The sequence below is a fragment of the Aspergillus candidus genome (assembly GCF_002847045.1).
Source record: "Aspergillus candidus strain CBS 102.13 unplaced genomic scaffold BDW47scaffold_49, whole genome shotgun sequence".
NCBI lineage: Eukaryota > Fungi > Ascomycota > Eurotiomycetes > Eurotiales > Aspergillaceae > Aspergillus > Aspergillus candidus.
In genome coordinates, this window is record NW_020194054.1 from 1 (window position 1) to 21,782 (window position 21,782).

The window sequence follows — 21,782 nt, forward strand, 5'->3', positions numbered from 1 at the left end:
TCTCTCTCGTTCCCACTCCTCATCCTCGCTCTTCTCCTTAGCTTTCTCTACCATCAGTCTCTCTCCACCCGACGGTCGATAATCGTCCTATATATGTATATATAATATCTCAATCACACTACCATGTTACGATGAGTTTCCCGTCTTTCGGCACCCTGCCCGCCATCCACACCAGAAAGGCTTTATTGTTGCTGGATTTTCAGAACGACTTCGTCCGTCCTTCGGGCGCCCTGCACGTCCCTAATACCTCGGACTTTCTCGACTCCCTCGCCCCCTTGACCACCGCCTTTCGTCGCAACGGGGATGTCGTCTGGGTCCGCTCACACCAAGCCGACCGTCGCTCGCTGATCGGTCTTGACGCCCAAGAACTGGTCGTGCTCGATCGCCCCGCCAAGAAAGTCACAGACCCTCCATCAGAACCCCCGTTAGAACCCCCGTCCGATCCCGGCCCCATCCAGCCCATCACCCCCCTGGACGAGGAGGCCTTCCTCTCCGTCGATCCCCCGCGCTGCTGTTGTCCGCACACCGCGGGCGCTCAATTCCCCGCCCCTGTCTTGTCCGCCGTCGACCCCTCCGACACTCTCATCGATAAATCCGACTATTCCGCCTTGCAGGATCAGGGCCTCATCCTTTCCTTTCGCACTCGTTTCGTCACCGAGATCTACCTTTGCGGCTCCCTGTCCAACGTCTCCGTCTACGCGACCGCCCTCGACGCCGTGCGTCTCGGCTTCTCCGTCTACGTCGTCGAAGACTGTCTCGGCTTTCGCAGCTTCCAGCGCCATGAGGAGGCCATGCGACGCATGGCCGATATCCTGGGCGCCAACGGAACCTCCGTCCAGGAGTTACTCGAAGAGCTAGATTGGGAGGAGACCGACGTCATCGCGCGCAAGGGCGACCCGCAACCCGCCCGGTGGGTGACCCCCGCCGGCATCGAGACCGTCATGGACGAGCTGGACGTCCGACGGAATCGCAAAGCTGCGCGCGACTCACCGGAAGGGCCGGGGGCTGGCCAGCAGCAGACGGTCCGAGACCTACTAGCCGATGCGTCCGACGACGAGGACGGCAACTTACTGGAGCTCGCCAACCTCGTTCGCGCCAGCGGCCGCCACCGTCGCCAGGAGCAGCCCCCGGCTTCTCCAGAGAAGAAATCGCATGCGCGGGCCCGCCGCCCGCGACGACACCACGACGCCAAGCCCGAGGGCAAATCCGAGGGCAAATCCGACGCCGGCCCCCGTTCATCCTACCGCCGCCCATCCGCGCCCAAAAAGATGCCCGAGGTCTGTCGTCCCGGCGACCGGATCGGCGAGGGCGACTCCCGCATCCTCTACGAGCTCGACCTCCCTCCAGAAGCTTTCGAACAGATCCGCGACGAGGTCGCCTGGCAGAAGATGTACCATCTCTCCGGGGAAGTGCCGCGTCTCGTGGCCGTCCAGGGCCGGCCACAGCCCGACGGGTCCATCCCCATCTACCGCCATCCGGCCGACGAGTCGCCGCCGCTGCTGCCGTTCACGCGGACAGTCAACGATGTGCGGGTCTTCGTCGAGCGCATCCTGGGCCACCCGCTCAACCACGTGCTCATCCAGCTGTACCGCGGCGGAGACGACCGCATCTCGGAGCACTCGGACAAGACGCTCGACATCGCGCGGGGTTCGCTCATCTGCAACGTGAGTTTGGGGTGTCAGCGCACCATGGTCCTCCGCACCAAGTCTCACGAGACAGACGGGGCGTCGGGTCGGGTAACGCAGCGCATCCCGCTCCCGCACGAGTCGCTGTTCATCCTCGGCGAGCAGACCAACCGACGCTGGCTGCACGGTATCCGGCCCGACAAACGCCCGGACAAGGAGAAATCGCTCGATGAGCGCGCATTCGGCGGACAACGTATCTCGCTGACCTTCCGCCGCATCGCCACGTTCGTGGACGCCCGGGGCGACACGATCTGGGGCCAAGGCGCCGTCTCCAAGGAGCAAGGACAGGGCCGTCCTGTAATCCACGGCGATCCGGCCGAGACGGAGCGGCTAATCCGGGCTTTTGGAGAAGAGAATCGCAGCGTCGACTTCGACTGGGAGAAGGTGTACGGGGGCGGGTTTGACGCAGTCAACTTTGTGACATCGTCGACGGCGATGCTCGCACTCGGCACCGACGACATCGCCAATCTCCGGGTACGACTGGCGCTCGACGAGAACGGCATGCGGTACGACATGCCTGACACGTCAAAGACGCCGTCTCATGCGCAACCCTTATTCACTCCCAGCGAAGGCACGGAAGTATCAGGCGACGTCAACATCCTCACATATCTTGCACGGACGCCATCCTCCCCACCCCGGCCCGGAATTGCCGCCCTCCAAGGCGGTGATCACCTCGACGAAATCGACCAGCTCCTCGCCAGCTGGGACCAATACCAAGCCCACGATGGCACCCCAGGGGATCTCGCCACGAATCTCGAAAAATGGGACAAGACGCTAGCCGGCCAAGCCTACCTCTGCGGACCAGCACTAGGGATCGACGACTGCGCGCTCTGGCCCATCCTACGCGAGATGGTCATGCAGGGAGTGGTATCTACCAAAACGCACCGCAATGTAGCGGAGTATTATCAGCGGGTGGAGAAGCGGTCGATAGTGAAGAAGGTGCTGGAAACACAAACAAATTCACAGACACATACCCAATGATCTTATGATGAGGCGTTAGCTTTGATGTTTATGAGGGGCTGTTTGATTGTTTGGGGAGGTATGGATATGAATAGAATAATTATATTTACCAATTTGGTTGGATAGTATAGTATGGTAGAGCCTGCTATATCAACCTTTCGGATAGTATGTCGCGAGAAAATGTAGATGGGATTACTCAAGTATCCGGATGAGTCGCAATACAGTGTCATATCACACAATCCGTCTTTTAGAAGGTGGATCTATAACTGACGTCCTCAGCTTGGCACAGGATGCAAGAAAACCACCCACATCTACAACCGAAGTAATACCAAACACCAACAAAAAAACAGTCCAACCAGACAAGCCAATCTGTTATAGTATGTATGTACGGAGTAGTATGTACATGCGTGCATCGCCATGAGACACAAAATGAAACAATCGAAGAGCTCACAGCTTCTCGAAAGTGGGCTTCCGCTTCTGAATCCCCGATAACATTGCCGCGGGCACATCGTTGGTCTGTAACGCGGCGCTGTTCCACACTGCGGTGTATCGGAGGCCTATGATCGTTAGCATCATCCCAACTATATCCAGTCTCAAGGAGCAAAAGGGAAGAACGGAGCATACCCTCATTCACGGGATGATCCCTCGACCAATTCAAGATATCCTTCGTCCCCTGCACAGCAACAGGACTCTTACTAGCGATCAACCCCGCAACCTCCAACGCACCCTTCACCAACTCCTCCTTGCCCCCAAACACGCGACTCACAAACCCAACCTTCTCCGCCTCCTCGGCGCCAAACATCCTCGCACTCAGCGCAACCTCCTTCACCCACCCGTAATTCCCCACAACCTTCGGCAACCGACTCAACGTGCCAATATCAGCCGCCAAACCAATATCCACCTCCTTCACGGCAAAGCGCACGTCGCGCGCGCAAAGCCGCACGTCGCACGCCGTCGCCATGTCAACGGCTAGACCGAGCGCGAAGCCGTGCATCGCGGCGATGACGGGCTTCTCGCACCGCTCCAGCGCGGTGATGCAGTCCTGGAAGGTCCCGATGTAGCGGCGGAGATGGGCCGCTTTGCGTGCGGTGTCGGCGTCGCCTTCGGCGGAGAGGACGCCGCCTTCGGAGGCGGCTTTGACGTCTAGGCCTGTTGTGAATGCTTTGGGGCCGGCGCCGGAGAGGACGATGGCGCGCACGGAGGGGTCGGCGGAGAGGGTGTCGAAGAGGGAGCGGAGTTCGAGCCACATGCTTTTTATGATTGTTAGTTTGTTTTGTACATTATTGGAATTGGAATATCATTGGGATGGAATTGCTATTAGGGGGGTTAGGATGCGTACGCTTCGAAGAATGCGTTCATCTTGTCGGCGCGGTTGATCTCCACGTGGGCGACATATTGGTGCTCGGCGGGGAAGTGCACGTTGAAGTGCTTGATGGAGGAGTAGTCGGGCATTTTGGAGTATAAAAGATTGTTTGTAAAAAGATAATAGTGAAGGTGAGATAGAGAGGGAATGTAAGACGTAGGTGTAGAGGAGGATATGAGTTGTAAACAGGTCGTCGAGCTGCGCGATGATTACCTGGAGGTCCGGCTGAGCCGAGGTATTTACCCGATGCGGAGATGTCACCGCTTTGGTCTACTACACAGGGACACACACAGGGATACTGTGAACAGTGCTTGAATGGGTTTTCAAGAGACAGTTCGTATTTGATGGAATATATTAACTACCTCAAAGATATAATGTTGAAAAATTACAATATTAGTGAGGGAATTGAGAATGTGAGGCCGGCTTCACATGCCTCGGCCCGAATATATATCTGGATGATGGATGAGTTGTAACAGATGTTGATATCACCCATATCAACCTAACTAAGTAATGGTAATCATTTGGCGCAGCTGTCAATAGAGGAGTATGCGTTATCCTACTGTATGTTGATGTCAATCGTATATATGGTACATATGTGGTCATGTATGTGGTGTGATTCTGTTAGCTGCTTGGGTCTTACTTGTATCGTCTTACTATAGAGACTTTTAAGTGAAAGAAGAAACATACAGGGTCAGATATGTAGAGATGAGTATTGATATGAGCCTGAAGTAAGGGTTACTTAATGTATGACTACTACTTTGTATGAGGATTTGTATGCTTGATATGCTTCTTCTTTCACCTAAACATGCTCTCATCCAATGCTGATTTACTTATATATTCTCTTGTTGTTCTTGTCTCTTGATTAACCCACTTGTATATACAGACTACTTTGCATCCCGTCTGAATCAGAACACTGGCGCCGTTTATATTTATCTCTAGCTTTTCCAATCCGATCTGTCAGAACCTGATTCACCTGTTCTTTGTCCATTTATATCCTTCTCTGATTTATCCTTTTCCGCGGATCTCCAATATCGAATAGATTCAGAACACAAAATAGAGCATACTACAAAGCTGTGCAAGCCTGGACATCCCACAATGTGTACACATTCCAGGGGCATAGTTGGTACGCAAGGACCATTCGCGTGTAACCATGTTAGCCCTATCATCATGAGTCGGATCCGGGCTGATCTCTTCGCAGGGAAAGTAATGTTGCGAAGAATGACCACTCTGCGACAAAAGATATCCAGACACTTTTCACGTTATGTGGGTAAACTTTATAGTATCTCATCCGGTGACAAGTAAGAACGGAGGGATGTGAAGATTGTAACCAACAATGCACAATGATAACAATAGTGGCACATGCATATATAGATAACTCAAAAAATCACCCTCTCAAACGCCTCCCCCAACCCCCTCGCGCCCAACCAGGCCTCCAAAGCCTGCATATCGCCCCGGTTCGCGCGCTGCCCACTCCTCTCGCCCAACGAGTCCGTGATCTCCTCCATTCCGTCGAAAACACGCTCCACGGCCTCCGTCTGCCGGAACCGCTCGCTGACCTTCTTCTGGTGGCTGGGGATGTCGCCCCACGAGTGCGTCTTGATGTACTTCATGTAGGCGTCGATGCGCGCTGACTCGCCTTCTAGACAGAGGACGCCGGGCTTGCCGGCGAGGACGAAGCCTGTGAGGGAGTAGGCTGGGGCGGTGCGGACGAGGTCGTCGCGCTTTTCGCGCGTGGATAGAGAGGGGAAATAGAACCAGGCGCGGATGATGGGTTGAGTTGGGTTGGAGGTGGAGGTCGGGTTTGGTGATGATGTTGATGTTGAGGTGAGGTGTGCGCATGCTGTGTCTTGGATGTATTGGAAGGCGGAGAGGATGTCGTCTGTGGGCATGTCGGCGGAGATGGAAGCTAGCTCGGCGCGGGAGAGCCACTCCGGCTGGCGGAGGGTGTAGCTGAGTGGTGGGGGTTCGTCGAGTTCTGTTTCTGAGCTGGTGTGCTGGAGGGGCACGGTGATGTTTACTTGGATGATTTGGTTGCTGGATGGGATCGGGAGTCGCACGGCGAGGTCGAGTCGAGCTGGTGTGTCGGGGGGTGCTGAGGATGGGTCTTCGCACCAATTGCGGAGTCGGTCGATGTAGTCTGTTGTGGAGGCTGGGATGTCCAGCTCGCCTGGTGTGGGGAACATGGCCGTGAGGAGATCGATGGTGGAGAGTTGGAGGGCCATGATATCTGGTGGTAGGATGGAGGCCATTTTGATTGCTGCAATGGGGGGTTGAATTAGAGCAATTGCAAACTGGGTGCGTGTTTCTCAAAATAGAAGGTATATATGGTCTACTGGTGTAGTACTACTCGAATTGGTGGTGAGGTTTTAGGGCTGAGGATGTTTGATTTCCATGTATGTGAACATGAAGCCATCCACGATCATAGACCAATCGCAATATTTGACTGGTTTGTCATGCCGGTATCGGAACATCCATCATCCATTGATATTGGAGGTGCAGGAGACCCACATTCCATGCTTCCTCCACACGATCTTGAATTCCTGGGGGGAAGAATTATGGTGTACTACGTGAAATATGCGATTCTACGCGAGAAATGCAATGTATTGTTTTCAAGTATAAAAACTCAATTTGATTAAATATTCCATCCAGTCACATTATTGGTACAACAAACTTGGAAAACCGCAAAACAATCCATATCCCACTGCTATGCTAGCGCAAAGCCATCAATCGTAATTAGAGTAGAAGCCGCAAACTTAATAAACGTTAATCAAATCAGAGCAAGCTGCAAGCTCAAGAGCCATCAATCGTAATCAGGACCGAGATTAGAAATTACTCGATAGTAATCTTCTTCGAGCCCGAAGCAGTCGCCTTGGGCACAACAATAGACAGCACGCCATGCTTCAGACTGGCTTTGACGTTGTCCTGATCCACGCGGTTCGGGAAATTGAAGCTGCGGTGGAATTCACCGACCGAGCGCTCGTTCACCCAGAAGCGGTGGTTCGATTTCTTGACGCGCTTCTCGCCGGTCTGGGTGTTGTCGTCGGTGTCGCTCTGGTTGCTTTCTTGATCGGAGGGCTCGCTGTGGTACTGGCGTTCGGTGCGGCCCTTGACCACGAGAGTCTGGTGGTCGGAGAATTCGATCTCGATGTCCTCTTGGGCGATTCCTGGCAGCTCGCCATCTAGAAGGTATGCGTCCTGCGATTCGCGGACATCAAAGCGAGGCGAGAAGGAGCGCACCGGCGTGGTTTGGCCCTTTCCGGAGCGGTGGACATCGTAGTCATCGAGGAGACGGAAAAGAGGGGCGAAGTCGCCGCCAGTGGGCATGGTACGGAAGAGAGACATGTTGGAATTGAATGTGGAAAGTGGAAAGTATTGAGAAGAAAATCGAGAGTTGATTGTGAGATGTGTTTTGGTAGAGTTGTCTTAGGCTTTGCTTGCTGCCTTGTACTGCTGTTTCTTGTTGATGGATGGGATCAACTCCACGGGCTGGTCCCCCTTAATATACCTGAGAGGCATGATTCCAGAAACTGCCAGGGTATCACAAACAAATTATCCTGGCGTATCTGGAGATGTCTCGAAGGTTGGCGAAGGTGCTTGCTGATGATACCAGTTGGTGCTCGATATAGCTAGTGGCTTCTAGCAGCTTCCGCGGTCACGTGACGTCGAACGCGCATGGTCGGCAGTGACAATGTCACCATGACCCAAGCAGATGAGATCACACAACGGCTGCTTCCTTCACTCCCTGTCAAGCTCAAGCACAGTCCTGTACACCCAGCAGGAGCAAAAAATTGATTAGTATGACGTCACGCGTGCAGCTTCCCATGAGTTATGCTATCAAAAGGCAGACCCCTACGCCCCGGGTATCTAGATGATTCCCCTGCTTACGCGAGTGTAACAAACCCAACATGGGTATCACTAAGCAAGCAATCGGACGCAATTGCTCCACCCACCCAAAATACCGAAATAGACAGCTCTACCTCACGCGAAGGAAGTGTGTAGTACCGAAGGTGGCGGAAAGGGAGGGGTCGCCAGTCTAGAACATAGGAAGCGGTTTTCCTAAAGCTGACAGAGTTGATGATGGTTTATTCCGACTCCGACTCGTCAGGCTGCATGACCTTGTCATCCAATTCCTAGACACATCAGCAACAGCACGCGCATCCACAACTCCAAGCAGCATACCTTTCCAAGACGGTACTTGAGATTCTGCAGCTGGCTCTCCTTGATCACGAGGTGACGGTCATCGTCTAGGTCTTCCACGATATAGTCGTGTCTTTCTTCGTCGTACTTGAGGATGATGGCTTTGACGGATGGGTCGCACTCGATGAGAACCCCTAGATGAGAGGGTTAGCTTAGCTTGGTTTGTTGGGTTGATAAGGTGTCTGGTGTACCTCTGACTGCGCGTGGCATTGTGATTGGCTGGGTAAAAGTTATTGGGCTGAATGCGAAAGTAGAGAACAAACACTGAAGGGTGATCTGAGGACTATGGAATTCACGATCGTGGAGAAGAAATGATGAGATGGAACCTACCTGTAGGTGGGTGGATCATTCATCCAGATGTTTTATTGGCTCTTAGATTGTTACATAATCTCATTGCCTTTCTGCCTGACAGGTACATGTTCGTGTATATCACGTGACAATAGGTAGACAAAACGAGTACATCAATCGATTCAATTTTATGTAGAGGAAACAGGAATATTGTGATAGTGATAGGCAGTATTTTCTTATAGGAGCCAACATAGTGATTTAACGCTACCAAAATTTGGCAGTTTCCCTCAACATATTCCAATAGGTGCAGTAAGTGAGCTTAAGCTTTTCGCTCTTATATTACCTCTGAGGCTTAGTTCCCATATCTATAGATAATATATGCATGATGATAGACAAATTTACTCCACGACACCACTCTCTCCATCTTCATCTCCCCTCTTGCCATTCTCAGAAGAATAAGGCCTCCACCCCGTCCCAGCATGAGCAACACCAGCCACAAGCGTCAACAAACAACCCCCAAGAAGCAGCCTCCTAACAGCACTCTCATACCCCTCAATAGCGACCGTCCTCTCCACGCCCGTCAAGCTCCCCACAAGTGCAGGACTACCCAGCAGCTTCCGGAGAAGCGCCTCGCGACCGGACAGGCCGTATCGAGCGAACCCATCCTCCAGGCTGCTCTTCAACTGACGTTGGAAGTACCCGCCGCCGATGGCGGAGCCAAAACTCCCTGCGAAGCTCCGGGACATGCCGAGGAGGGAGCTGACGATGTAGTGCGATTGGGGGTCTGTTAGGTGCAGGACGTGCGTCAGGCTGTAGTTCATGAGGGCGCCGGCGGAGAGGCCGTTGAGGAAGGTTGTGGTTAGATAGGCTGCTGTTGGGGAGGTGGGGGTCGAGAGGATGGAGAGGGTGAGACTGGTTAGGGCGAAGAGGAGGTAGACGATGAGGTTGGATCTGTAGAAGTTAGTTACTTCGGTCTTGGCTGCTTTCGGCCGGGGAGTGATGTACATGTAGTAACTGCTGGTGCTGCGGATATGAAGCCAGCCTACTAGGACCCCCCCGAGCCCGAAGCCGGCGTTTGTGGGTACTAGAATTAGACCCGCTGTTGAGGATGGCCAGGTGCGCACGGCGCTGGCGTATACGGGCGTGAAAAAGAGGATAGCCCAGCGGGACATCATGGAGATGAGGCCTGCGAGGCAGGTCAACACGACGCTTCTCAGTTTGAGAACCTGGATTGGAATGATGGGGTCCGTGGCGTATTTGGACTCGATGAGAAGGAAGATCCCGAAGATGATCGGGCAGAGAATGATGGGCGTGATTGTAATATCTGTGGATGAGAGGCCGAACAGAAGTAGGAACACAGAAAGCGCCTGGCATTGGTCAGACGAGGTTGATGTTTGCGATTGATAATCATACCAAGGCAATGGCACCCGCGTAGTCAACTTTGGCTAACTTTGCCACCAGGGAATGGGAGAATAGCCCTTCATCTCCGTCCGGCGGGGGGAGAGAGAAATATAGAATGGGCCCCAGTACAAGCGAGAGAGGGGCTTGAATCCAGAAGATGAAGCGCTGGAAGCTGTTAGCCTGACTCATGGACGGCAGAGACACATACCCAGCCGTATAGAGGAGTAAATAATCCTGCTAAGACCGCACCGGACGCAATGCCGGTGGTTGCTCCCACGTTGATAAGCCCGATGAAAACGCCTCTCCGCTTTTTGCTGGGCAGATCAAGGGAGAGGATGATTGCTGTGATTAACAAGCCACCCCCAGCGCATCCGGATAGGGCCCTTCCCAGAAGAAATACACCGAGTCTAGGAGCAGCGGCCGTGACGAACAAGCCTACAGACAAGACGATCGAGGAGAACAACACATAGATGCGGGGTGTAAATATTTGACAGAGACGGCCTGCGAGGGGAGTGACGCTGGACATCCCGATCTTCATTGATCAGTACCATTATTTTTAGAGACTGTCGCCGTGATTCAAAGAAGGTAGGGTTACCAAATAAGCCGAATTAAACCAGGTAGTGGCGGAGAAGGCATCGAGATCTTCGGAGATAGCCGATTGCGCCGTGGTCATCATCGATACATTGGTGCCTGGGCTGTGTCAATGCGCCGTTCCACACGCCGGAGACCCACTGGTACCTTGAATAAAAAGAAAGAGTCCCATCGTCACGGTTATGACGAAACCTCTGGCAAACGTCATTGAGGTATGAGCTTCTTGCAACTCCTCCGAGGCACGCCGGATGAGAGGCGTGTCCTCGGAGGGTGACGATGCTCTCTCATGGGGCGTTGCTGTCATTGTGACGGATATAGAATAATTGATGTTGGATGGTCGTATCCATTGAGACCAACAAGTGAATGGAACTACAGAAGTGGGATAACTGAGCTAGAAACCTGGAGGATCTCAGAGGGAGAATGACAGCACAGTCGATTTCTAATCATGATCAACCTGTTCATTGCCGAGCTAGGTAAACAGTCCGGGGTATCCAACCAATCACCGCGGGATATTTCCATCATTGCCGGCATTTGGTTTCCGTCTCGCTATACCTGCCTGCTCTACTCAGTGGTACCTGGTAGCTTCCGGTTGATATAGTTGATATGTGTGCAACTGCATATTACAGCGGGACCTTGCAATGTAAGTATGGAAATAGTCCAAAAGATGTGCTGTGATGGTTGAAAACATGTGTTGTGATGGTTGTATCTCGACAAGGAGACTATCGAAAAAAGCCCCCATACCTAGCAGGTAATGAGCTTCAAAAGCAGGCCATAGTTGCGGAATATGGACGAGGCAGCCATCGTTCTATTTCGGACTGGATTGTTGATACGCGGATGCTGCCGTGGGTCATTCATTGAAACCGTGTCATAACCCCGAGAGATGTTACAAGTAACCGGACCTGAAAAATTCTGGAATTAATCGAATTTTCAACGGCATTTATGAACCAAAAATGGTTTGTACATTGAAAATATGGGAATGGTTAGGGCCTAGAATGGAGTGAGTGGGATTGGGTGGGTAGGAGAAGTGATAGATTTGATCGAATAAGATATTCAATGGTTAAGGTAGGCCACGGATTTTGAGGCAAGGAATTAAAGAAAAGTCATCGATATGCAGGATTTAACAGTCTAAGTATGAGGATCTAGCATCCAGGCACAGCTCAAGCAGAGAGATCAGCATGATATACGAGGTGTGGACCAGGAACACGAGGTTAGCGGGGTATGGATCAGAGTGGATATGGTACCCAAAGTCTCACCAGAGATAGATGATCGATACTTTACGAACGATTCATGTGAAACTCCAGATTAGCCAGGAGAAAACTGGAAATTGGTCTATTAGAGGAGGCTTCTCATGGTGTTTAATTCCTCTAGTCCCTTCTTTTAGCCGTCGCGTACCTAGCATTCCAACTGCGCGGGGGGACCTTGCTGATTTGCCACGGTTGATCTCAGAGAATAGTATTCTTTAAGGGGGATTTATCCCTTGAGTGACTGTTATCATGCACTATCATACACTGTTATACACAATGACAAATCAATCACATGATGGTTGAATCTACTGCAATTGAAGGTACCTTGCTGTACCTTGCTGTACCTTGCTGGGGTATATATAACAAGTCATACTACCATCATCCTGCAGTTGGATTGACCCTGGATCCATATAAATGTGACGAATTTTGACACTAGACGAATCATAGAGAATAAGAGTACTCCTTGCAGCGCCACCCGCAGTTGCTCGAGTTGTGAGATTCTTAGATCAACGGATGCTAATTCCATCCTCGGGTAAGTTCCGCTGGAGATAGACTGATACTAGATTTACCAACTATATGGCCCTTTCAAGTCGTGGGGTCGGCCGCAGCGTGATGGACCAGCTTTACGAGCCACGGTGATGATTGCATTTGGACAGTGGCTGCTTGTATTGGAATGGTTTCTTCTGTGGACCTTTAAAAGAACTATGACAAAGAACATGAGAAGAGGCCAACGCCGGAGCATGAAAGCTCTCTACAGTACCTCAATATAGCTTTCCACTGCGGACCAATCGAATCCATCTCTCGATGAAAGTGAGATTTTAGTGTTCTAGGTGTATGTATTATAATTAGTAACAATAGACCAATATTACAGATGACTTTACCCTTCTGATCTTTACTGAAATATCCACTTCCAGACAGGCATGATTCAGAAGTAATATGCCCCGGATATCCACCTGGGTCGGGATTTATCCTCTTTTAGGGCTTAGAGTGCCGAGATCAGACAACATATCGCCAACATCATTGCGATCGCCGTACACCAGCCCATGACGTCGACAGACCTAAACCCCATGGGGCAAATGCTAGTTTGCTTCTTTGAGACAGCTACGACAAAAAATGATGTTGGGAGCCATCAAGATACGGACCATAAGCATTATCACTGAAACAGGCGGCGATCACTGGGTCCTGAGCAGCCATTGAACTTGCTGGCTGTCTCGGGCCGCAGCTTTAGTGTCTACTGCATCGCCTCATCACTGACTATCGACGACCAAGAATAGAACACATCAAACTCAATAATGAAGATGCTCGATTATGATCGAGATGTACATCGCACGAAGAAGGGATATAAATATGCTATTTATTCCGTGCTTCAAGCAATACAGCATCCAACAGCCATACCAACCCCATACAATCAATTGAACCCCATTCTATACTCAGCTCTCCGCTCACTATCAACAACAAAATGTTCTCCAAAACTCTCTCCCTGGCCTCCATTCTGGCCCTTACCATCTCCGCATCCGCCGTCACCACTACCTGCTACAGCGATTCAGGCGACCTGAAGAGTCTCGGAACTTCTAAATACGCGAGCACTGAACTCTGCGCCAAGCAATGCAGCGACCGTGGAGCCCCCGTCGCGGCTGTCTCCGGCGGCAACGAGTGCTGGTGTGGCGATGAGGTGCCCTCGGAGGACTCCAAGGTTGATGAGGAGAAGTGCAATACCAAATGCAATGGCTGGCCCCAGTCTACTTGTAAGTTTATCACATACATGTATTGATATTAGGAGAGACTGACTCTGTTTAGGCGGTGGAGATGGTTTCTGGGAGGTTTTGTTGCCTAAGGCTGAGGGCTCTGATACTAAGCCTGCGCCCTCCGGTGTCCGTGCTGAGACTTTCGTCGCTTGATTGGGTGGATAACACTTCTTTTGCTTGATCGCTGGGTATGATTTGAGTGGTGCCGTTAAGTTTGTTTATATCATCGCTGAAACGAATGAATATCTCGGAGATGGGTCGACTATGGACGGATATACGGCAATTTTGAGTTTTCCTAGCTTTCGGCTACTGTACAATCTACGTGCACCGTTGCCATGTCCTAAATGGCTTTTGTATGACAGGCCTATTTTTTTCATATCCGTCTCATAATGTACCTCTGTATCGTTGGACTACTTGAGTGTAGAGAAACTCAAACAAGGCCATGGAGTATTCCTCGCAATATGGCTTCATCTTGAGGATCTGTTGCAGTACAGCACCTCGTTACACTTACGGACATAATCACTACTGGTAATGTCGACCCTCAGATTACGAGAGACATATGCGCTTTCAGAGAATTGGTAGTCGTTTTGATTTGGCCAGAAGGTCAATGCAGTTGTTGATAGTTTGAGTATATGTGACACCACTGACTATATACCCACTATATCAGGGAACAGTAGCATCTTCTATAAGGCAGGCGGTCCCTAAATCTAGCAAAGAAGCGCTAGAAGAGAATTTAGAATGGCGAGCAAAATCATAAATAAATTATATAGGGCGTCGGAATATATTAAAAGATTGTACTGTGGCCCAAGGGAGGGACAGGAGCCTAGAAAGCCAACTATTCCAGCCATTTAGTCATGGAAACCATCTACCCAGTCCCCTCATCACTTCCCTCACTCAAACAGACATTAAGAGAATAGATGACCATGCATCCAATCAACGTTAAACACCAATGCAGACATAGTAATTCACCCACAAGTTGGTGCAACCCGCGTCAATCTGGGTGTTCCAAGAGCGGAACTGATCGAGGGTGATGCCCGCCGCGGTGTCGATCGAATAACAGTTGTCACCCGCCTTGACCTTGTGGAACTTCTTGCAGTTGCTCACAACGCCCGGCATCTGCGGCTGCGGAGCAGGGGGCGTGGGCGTAGGGTCGGGCACCGAGGGAGTGGTCGTGGCTTCTGGGACGTGCACGCAGACGTAGTAGTTGAGCCAGAGGTTGGTGCATCCTGTGTTGGTGTTTAGTTAGTTGCAAATCTAACGCTGGTATTGTAGGGGAGAAAATACATACCTTCGTCAACGTCGGGGTTCCACGCCTTGAATTGAGCGTCGGTGATGCCGTATTTGGCCTCGATGGTGTCGCACTGGTCGCCCGACGCGACAAGGTGGAACTTGTCACAGTTTGCCGGGACGCCGGGCTGGGTGGGCTCGTACTTGGACGAGGAAGTGGTGGTGGTGGCCTTGGTTGTGGTCTTCAGTGTAGTCGTGGTGGTCGACGTAGGATCAGGACCTCCAGTCACGGTGCCAATCACGCAATACTTCCGACCTTCTGTGAGGCTGGGGCAGGAGACACCGGGGTTCAATGCTTCGAACTCTTCAACTGTCGTGCCCCAGGCTTTGACGAAGGACTCGCAGGTATCGCCCTTGGAAGCTGCAGCGGACATGTCGCAGACAATGGCTGCGGAAAGTAACTGGGGGAGTAATCCCAGGATCAGGGCGGCTTTGTAACCCATGTTGAATTTTTTTATACTGTTTACTTGGGAAAAGAGAGAGAAAGAGTGAGTGGTTGGTGATTTGAGTCCATACAGTTCCGTGCCTGCTTTTATATCTATTTCCAGAAGGCAGCAGCTCTTCAACGCCCATCAATCATGGAAGTGTATCTAAATCACCCCATATGCGGCCGTTTGACTTATCGGCTGTTATTGCCCTATGGTTAGTCCTGCAGAGTGACCTTGGGGAATGTCTCACTTCGGTGTCATTTGGTGGTGGGTGGCGGACCGTTCACCATGTTGCAACCCAACGGGGTAATAAAACTATGCCAATAGTGCAGCCACGTCTAGCCTAGTCAGGCTCCCCATTGTCAGGTTATCAACTCAGAGCCTCATTATTCCTAAGATCCAGCCGTTTCCTCTATCCTGCAATCATTATCGTATTCTGTATCAGGATGGGATTCTATTCGAGCTGGCTGCTTCTGGCCCTATTGCAGGACTTCATCACTTCGGCAGCCGAGGCAAAAGATTACACCAGGTAGATGTCATATTTCCGCGGAATGTTACTTTTGCTCCCTCGGCACAGAAACTTATTGTCTTTGCCGTGCAGAACTCGCCTCTCGTGGGTGTCTCAGCCAGAGGTGCTCGTATGATTTGGAGTAGGTCGACAACAGCATCTAGTAAGATGATCGCATCCATGCCATGGGAAAAAAACAACCTATCGTCAATCAATGCATCTATTGTCAAGCCTTATTATGAATATACAAGTACCAGCTCCCTTCCCCAGACGAAGGGAGCCTGAATTTTCGCCCGGGACATCTGCTACAAGGATCGCTCCCAGGCTCTTGGAAAGGAGGGCATCACGAACACAATTAACTACCAGGTGCGCGACGGTTGCTACTCCTCCACCAAGAACGGCTCCCCGCAGCCGGACTTTGTCACCGCAACGGACGACGGCATTTGCCGCAAGTCCCAGCCATGCATGGAACATCACGGGGGTTTTGGACGCCCGGTACAGAACCTACAAGCACGCTTCATGTGTAGTAACTTTGCCCCCCTACTCCCACTGCAAATACCTGCAAGGCCAAAATCAGCCCCACCGCGGCATCAAGTATGTCCGCGGCTCTGACGGCAACAGCTTGTCTCGCTGCGTCGCCCAAAGTGATCGGTCCGGCCGCCAAAAATGCAGCCACTAGGGCACAATTTCCAGTCGGAGGGTGTGGTTATCAGTGGTGATTGGGTGGTTTGTAAGTTCTTGCATGGTTTGACTCACTTGCCTTTCATGCAGTAGTATCGTCTATTAACATCCTGGCAGGCTTCGGATTTTTGTGATATTTAAATTCCCCGGGCCAAGTGACCGACGAAATTTTTGATACGCCAGGCTAAGGAGGTTTCCAGGTAACTAGCTGTAATCTAAAGACACTCACCAATGGACGGAACAAGCGGACTGTGCTAGGTAAGCACTATATCCATACTCTACTGCCAAGGAAGTGCTCAACTGGAACCAGCCTGTGAGCCACAATACTAATATTGTGGTTGGGATAGTAGTGATCCACCCGATCATGATATGAATCGTCAAATACAGATCGGCGTTGACCGTTGATCCGGGGAGATCCGTAACACCGGCCAGCCCTACTAGGATAGAGATAGACCACCCCGAACGTATCTCGAGATATATACATGCTTCAAGTCCAGATGTTCTTCTGTAAGATCAAAAATCGACGGATGATTGTCGTTTTGACATCCTGGAGTCAATAGACTATCAACCGTCATGGAGAATCAGCCTTCTCATGGTCCAATTTCCCCTCCCTACTTTCTCAGACTAGCAGCGCAACCCTGTCATCTGTACCATGGAAAAGTCAGTTACTAGCTTAAACGGATGCAAATATACTGGACTTACTTGGCAATGTCTGCCTGCTAGTCAGAGCTAGATCCAAAGGAAACTAGTGGATTGGTTAGTATAGGAAGAGGAAAGTTGCCTGGCATCCATCCTCTTAACGGGGAAGCCACCCGAAGACCCCGTGACCAACTTAGGCTTCGGTGCCTGAGGGGCGGACGGAATGACCCGCCGGAGTGTGGAACCGTTCCGAACCATCTGCATGATCACGAGATGGTCCGTTCGCCTTCATTTTACCCGACAGCATCACAACTCTCTCGTTCCTGACTGAACGGTCTTCGATCGACTAGTCTTGGTGGAATCCCTCTATTGAACGCTCCTCACCACTCTTCCTCGTTGGTACACTATGACCTTGACGGTAGTGCGAGGTCAAACTGCTGGAGCAACTACCTGACTAAACTGACCTTGAATACCCACATCATTACCTCACGCCTTGCCTTTGGGCCCGTGTGAATGATGTTATCCCGAGCGGTCATATCATCTTCCGAAAAGCACCTTGGAGGCTTCATTCCCCGATATGCAGGGGACAGGTTGCCACTGCGCCACCAGAGACGCCATGGGAGGTTTCTAGAATGACAACCGTGTCGAGGTTAAATTACTACAGTCAAAGTTACGATGGTATAACAACTAACATAATGGCATTGTCAGTATACTAACTGTTCTATTCTTTTCAGTCAAAAGGATCGGTCGGTTGGTCGACAGAATCGAACTAGAATCATGTGAAATGAGGTGGATGTTACCATGGCGGTGGGCGTGCTGACATGCGTCCACGATGTAACTCCTCATCTCCGCTTGACTCAAGTCTCGTTAATGCCAAGTCCTGGAAAAAGCCATTCCAGGCTGGGATGGAGTCCTGTCTTGAAGCTAAATCGTGCGCATGAAACTAGTGCCAGCGCTTTGACTGCACTACTCTGTAATGGGGGATGAGGCTCTTACAGCAGGCTTGATCAGCTTTATCCGGCAAAACGGCGATGGGTGGCGCTCATGAGGTTAAGCGATGTTTGATTACCTCCTTGAGATTCCCATATGCAAAATCCTGTCCAGATGGCGATTGGTCGAAATATGGCCGGCAAATTCTTGCAGCGGACCCGAGGGCCGATATCAACGAAGGGTGTAGAATGAGAACGCTAGATGAATTGATGCGAACATATCCGTCGACTCGCTGGAGTACAAAATCATACAAAAGCCGCGAAGAAACCGCATCCAAGATGAGAGACTAGGCCTGTCGCCTGCATCGCTTTCACTCTTTTCTGTGCAGCTGGGTCCAGTCTTTGGTGTTCCTCTTTCCGTCGCATTCATTTTTTGACTTTCACCGCGTTCTTTACTCTTATATCAATAACGACGAGGGTATCGCCCAGGCACGATGACTCCGTTCTGGCTCAGTACAGCCGCGTGGGCCCTAGGGCTCTTGCTATATGTCGAGGGTGGCTCGGCGACAGAGATTTCCGAACTCAGAAAGCCTGCCAGCCCTGGATATCGTGGTTCAGATCCTTGTCCCACATCTTGCCGCATCACAGGTCCCAATCCATCCAATTGGTCGGCATACCATAATTTTGAGCAGTTGCAGTCCTGCAAGCAGTCCTTGTTTTACGAGTTTTCCCTGTACGATAAGGTGGATGACCCGGAGACCTTTCACCGTATTTACGCCTGCGCATCAAATGGCGCGGATTGGTACAATCTTCCACAATCACAAAAGCAGGTGAAGACCACTGTCGAGTCTGTAGACTCTACCTACCAGATTGGGTGGTGGGCCGACGGGGCATTATCTGCAACCGGCATCAGTGCGGTTTTGGAGCAGATGCGCCGCTACCTAAAAGTCGATCATGCAGCAAGCAAGAACAGCACGTTCTTGTTTGCCCGCTTGGGCTCAGCCTCGGTTGGCGTTTACATTGGAAAGAGTCTGCAGAAGGAGAGCGTCAGCTCCTTCGCCCTCAGGACCGCGGAACATAATATCCCCAAGCTTCCTGTCAATACTGGAACCGTGGCTATGCAGCTTTGTGACCAGAACAAGGACAGTGATTTTACCTTTGGGTTGATTGCTTCGAGCAATGGCACTTTTGCCGCCGTGCAAGATGCGATGAAGGCTTGGGCCAAAGGAGGTTGTCTCTCGTTCCTTGATAGCAAGAACATCACTGGCACGGCGGCTCTGACTACGCCGCTGCTCGGCTCAACCATTGCAACAAATTCAAAGGCTGTTTCTAGCTCAATATCATCTCTCGGTGCGAAACAGTCGGCAGCACTGCTGGACCTTGCGCCCAAGCCTGGTGCGGATGGGTCGTGTGCCACGTATACAGTTCAACCGAATGACAACTGTTCCAACCTGGCTGCTGCGTACAGCTTGACTATCGGCGAGCTGGAAGAGTTCAACAAAAACACCTGGGGCTGGAACGGATGCTCGAACGTTTGGAAAGGCACCGTTATGTGTCTCAGCACGGGAACGCCGCCCATGCCAGCCCCCTTGGAGAACGCGGTCTGTGGCCCTCAAATGCCCGGCACTCCCATCCCGTCAGATACGACTAATCTCACCCATCTCAATCCATGCCCGCTGAATGCCTGCTGCAATGTTTGGGGTCAGTGTGGTATTACGGATGAATTCTGCATCGACACGAGCACTGGTGCACCAGGGTCCGCTGAAAAAGGCACAGCCGGTTGCATCTCCAACTGCGGCACCCAGCTTGTCCGCAGTGATGCCCCCGAGGTCTTCCGAAGTATTGCATACTATCAGGGGTACAGTTTCAATGGTCGGGAATGTCTGTACCAGGATGCCCTACAGATTGATGGTTCGAAGTACACGCATCTGCACTTCGCGTTCGCCACACTCACCGATGACTACGAGGTCGTGTTCGAAGATAAAATTATGGAATATGAGTTCTCGAACTTCCTGAACATCTCAGGCCCCAAGAAGGTTCTCTCTTTTGGCGGCTGGGGCTTTTCCACTAGTCCCGATACTTATCACATTTTCCGCCAGGGCGTCAAGCCCGCCAATAGGCTGAAGTTTGCTACCAATGTCGCCAACTTCATCAAGGATCGCGGCGTTGATGGCGTTGATGTTGATTGGGAATATCCAGGAGTAAGTTGTCCAGACAGGAAGATATACACATGTTTGCTGACATAGCTTAATACAGGCCCCTGACATGCCCGGTATCCCCCCTGCCGACCAAGACGACGGCGAAAACTATCTCGCCTTTCTCGTTGTCCTCAAAAATCTGCTCCGGGGGAAGTCGGTTTCAATTGCAGCGCCGTCTTCGTATTACTACTTGCAAAACTTCCCAATTGAGACCATGGGCAAAATCGTCGACTATATCGTCTATATGACCTACGACTTTCATGGACAAGTAAGAATACTTTACTAGCCGCTTTAGGATTCCCAATGCTGATTATTGTTGCGAAGTGGGACGCAGGAAGCAAGGATTCACAAATTGGTTGCCCTTCAGGCATGTGTCTCCGCAGCCATGTCAACCTGACTGAAACTATGAGCTCGATGGTCATGGTAAGCATCATCTAGCGTAAACTGTCATCGCCGATTGTGCCAAAAGCTGACAAGATCTCCGCAATCGTTCAGATCACCAAAGCAGGCGTTCCCTCGAACAAAGTGGTCATCGGGATGACAAGCTATGCTCGATCATTCGCCATGGCCGATCCCCAATGCCACGGTCCAGAGTGCTTCTTCACCGGAGCCCCTACCGACTCACCCGCAACGAAAGGCGTATGCACAGCCACAGGAGGCTACATCGCCGATGCGGAGATAAACGAGATTATCAGTAACTCCAGCCGAGTCAGTCAGCAATATACCGACTCAACCAGTCACAGCAGTATCCTGGTCTACGACGATAATCAATGGGCCGCTTACATGAGTCCTGCGATCAAGACCGCGCGGAAGACCGTCTACAAGAACCTGAATATGGGCGGGAGCAGTGATTGGGCCACGGATCTGCAGGAGTACAATGATCCGCCCAACAATGGTACTACCTGGGCCGAGTTCAAGAAAGCGGTCAACAATGGCGAGGACCCATGGCAGGTCGAAAACTGAACCAGGGCATTGGAGGGACCAGCCGGCCGTGTATGTTTACAACATGCCACCATGGAGCTGAGAGGGGATGGAAGGCGATCACGCATGGACTGACGCAATTAATGTATATACGAAGATATATCGGCCTAATAAGAATAAGGATAAGGTGGGCTAAAGCTTCTCTCATTCAATGGCGCACGTCATTTCGGTGCCGCCACAAGCTGTGGGATTTTGCTGGATACTGCTAACAGCAGCCCCGTAATCTACATGGTTAGCCCTATCACTCAGTGTCAAGGAACTGTTGAACTGTGAAACATGTAATTGGTGAACCTCAGATGCCTTGCCCAGTTGTCCTCCCGCATATTCTCATTTTTTGCTTCATTTTCTTTTCTTTTTTTATTGGAAATCTTGCAGTCATTCGTAATCCTTTCCATGGCTCCAAGGTTTAACGTTCCAATCAAGATTTGGTCTGTATTTCATCACTCCCCCTACAAACACAGGCTATGTAATCGGTCCTACTGTGCATCTGTCTTTATTTAATTTTAAGTGTCAATGGAGCCTAGACCTTTCAAGTCTAATATATTAACTGCTTACGCCCTAGCACTGGGCGTAGTCTGCAATTGGGTTACGGGTAAGACCATTGTAACTTCAGTCAGCCATCTCGTAGCTCTTCGTATATTTTCCCCATTCACTATA

At 51.2% G+C, this 21,782-nt stretch overlaps 10 protein-coding genes across 10 annotated transcripts; 4 read left to right on the forward strand and 6 right to left on the reverse strand.

Moving 5' to 3' along the window:
* The first annotated feature begins 88 nt into the window (after positions 1-88).
* On the forward strand, positions 89-2,801 carry BDW47DRAFT_110680 (isochorismatase family protein family). The gene has a single exon (XM_024813781.1). The coding sequence runs from the start codon at positions 132-134 to the stop codon at positions 2,664-2,666; it is 2,535 nt and encodes an 844-aa protein (XP_024669224.1). The 5' UTR covers positions 89-131; the 3' UTR covers positions 2,667-2,801.
* A 9-nt stretch (positions 2,802-2,810) lies between these two features.
* BDW47DRAFT_133561 (enoyl-CoA hydratase/isomerase family protein) lies at positions 2,811-4,187 on the reverse strand. The gene is made up of 3 exons (XM_024817865.1): positions 3,985-4,187; positions 3,270-3,895; positions 2,811-3,202 (listed from the first exon to the last, which is right to left on the reverse strand). The coding sequence occupies exons 1-3, from the start codon at positions 4,095-4,097 to the stop codon at positions 3,093-3,095; spliced, it is 849 nt and encodes a 282-aa protein (XP_024669225.1). The 5' UTR covers positions 4,098-4,187; the 3' UTR covers positions 2,811-3,092.
* Positions 4,188-5,362: 1,175 nt separating this feature from the next.
* BDW47DRAFT_133565 (DUF1115 domain protein) lies at positions 5,363-6,361 on the reverse strand. Its single transcript, XM_024817866.1, has one exon. The coding sequence runs from the start codon at positions 6,255-6,257 to the stop codon at positions 5,385-5,387; it is 873 nt and encodes a 290-aa protein (XP_024669226.1). The 5' UTR covers positions 6,258-6,361; the 3' UTR covers positions 5,363-5,384.
* Positions 6,362-6,614: 253 nt separating this feature from the next.
* On the reverse strand, positions 6,615-7,458 carry BDW47DRAFT_110683 (Hsp20/alpha crystallin family protein). The gene has a single exon (XM_024813782.1). The coding sequence runs from the start codon at positions 7,348-7,350 to the stop codon at positions 6,838-6,840; it is 513 nt and encodes a 170-aa protein (XP_024669227.1). The 5' UTR covers positions 7,351-7,458; the 3' UTR covers positions 6,615-6,837.
* Positions 7,459-8,535, reverse strand: tfb5 (TFIIH complex subunit TFB5; the record flags this gene model as incomplete). The annotated part of the gene is made up of 3 exons (XM_024813783.1): positions 7,459-8,138; positions 8,188-8,339; positions 8,397-8,535. Coding segments are annotated over 3 exons (339 nt in total), but the record flags the coding sequence as incomplete, so codon positions are not given.
* A 277-nt stretch (positions 8,536-8,812) lies between these two features.
* BDW47DRAFT_110686 (putative MFS multidrug transporter) lies at positions 8,813-10,825 on the reverse strand. Its single transcript, XM_024813784.1, has 6 exons — positions 10,633-10,825; positions 10,490-10,584; positions 10,103-10,426; positions 9,907-10,059; positions 9,499-9,860; positions 8,813-9,444 (listed from the first exon to the last, which is right to left on the reverse strand). Exons 1-6 carry the CDS (start codon positions 10,787-10,789, stop codon positions 8,892-8,894), a joined length of 1,644 nt encoding a protein of 547 aa, XP_024669229.1. The 5' UTR covers positions 10,790-10,825; the 3' UTR covers positions 8,813-8,891.
* A 2,145-nt stretch (positions 10,826-12,970) lies between these two features.
* On the forward strand, positions 12,971-13,830 carry BDW47DRAFT_110689 (WSC domain-containing protein). Its single transcript, XM_024813785.1, has 2 exons — positions 12,971-13,474; positions 13,527-13,830. Exons 1-2 carry the CDS (start codon positions 13,189-13,191, stop codon positions 13,625-13,627), a joined length of 387 nt encoding a protein of 128 aa, XP_024669230.1. The 5' UTR covers positions 12,971-13,188; the 3' UTR covers positions 13,628-13,830.
* A 383-nt stretch (positions 13,831-14,213) lies between these two features.
* BDW47DRAFT_110690 (LysM peptidoglycan-binding domain-containing protein) lies at positions 14,214-15,328 on the reverse strand. The gene is made up of 2 exons (XM_024813786.1): positions 14,763-15,328; positions 14,214-14,700 (listed from the first exon to the last, which is right to left on the reverse strand). The coding sequence occupies exons 1-2, from the start codon at positions 15,202-15,204 to the stop codon at positions 14,414-14,416; spliced, it is 729 nt and encodes a 242-aa protein (XP_024669231.1). The 5' UTR covers positions 15,205-15,328; the 3' UTR covers positions 14,214-14,413.
* A 570-nt stretch (positions 15,329-15,898) lies between these two features.
* On the forward strand, positions 15,899-16,652 carry BDW47DRAFT_110691 (uncharacterized protein). Its single transcript, XM_024813787.1, has 2 exons — positions 15,899-16,442; positions 16,496-16,652. The coding sequence occupies exon 1, from the start codon at positions 15,912-15,914 to the stop codon at positions 16,374-16,376; it is 465 nt and encodes a 154-aa protein (XP_024669232.1). The 5' UTR covers positions 15,899-15,911; the 3' UTR covers positions 16,377-16,442; positions 16,496-16,652.
* A 1,570-nt stretch (positions 16,653-18,222) lies between these two features.
* BDW47DRAFT_64307 (putative class V chitinase) lies at positions 18,223-21,333 on the forward strand. Its single transcript, XM_024819510.1, has 4 exons — positions 18,223-20,147; positions 20,203-20,412; positions 20,469-20,567; positions 20,640-21,333. The coding sequence occupies exons 1-4, from the start codon at positions 18,441-18,443 to the stop codon at positions 21,105-21,107; spliced, it is 2,484 nt and encodes an 827-aa protein (XP_024669233.1). The 5' UTR covers positions 18,223-18,440; the 3' UTR covers positions 21,108-21,333.
* The last annotated feature ends 449 nt before the right edge of the window (positions 21,334-21,782 follow it).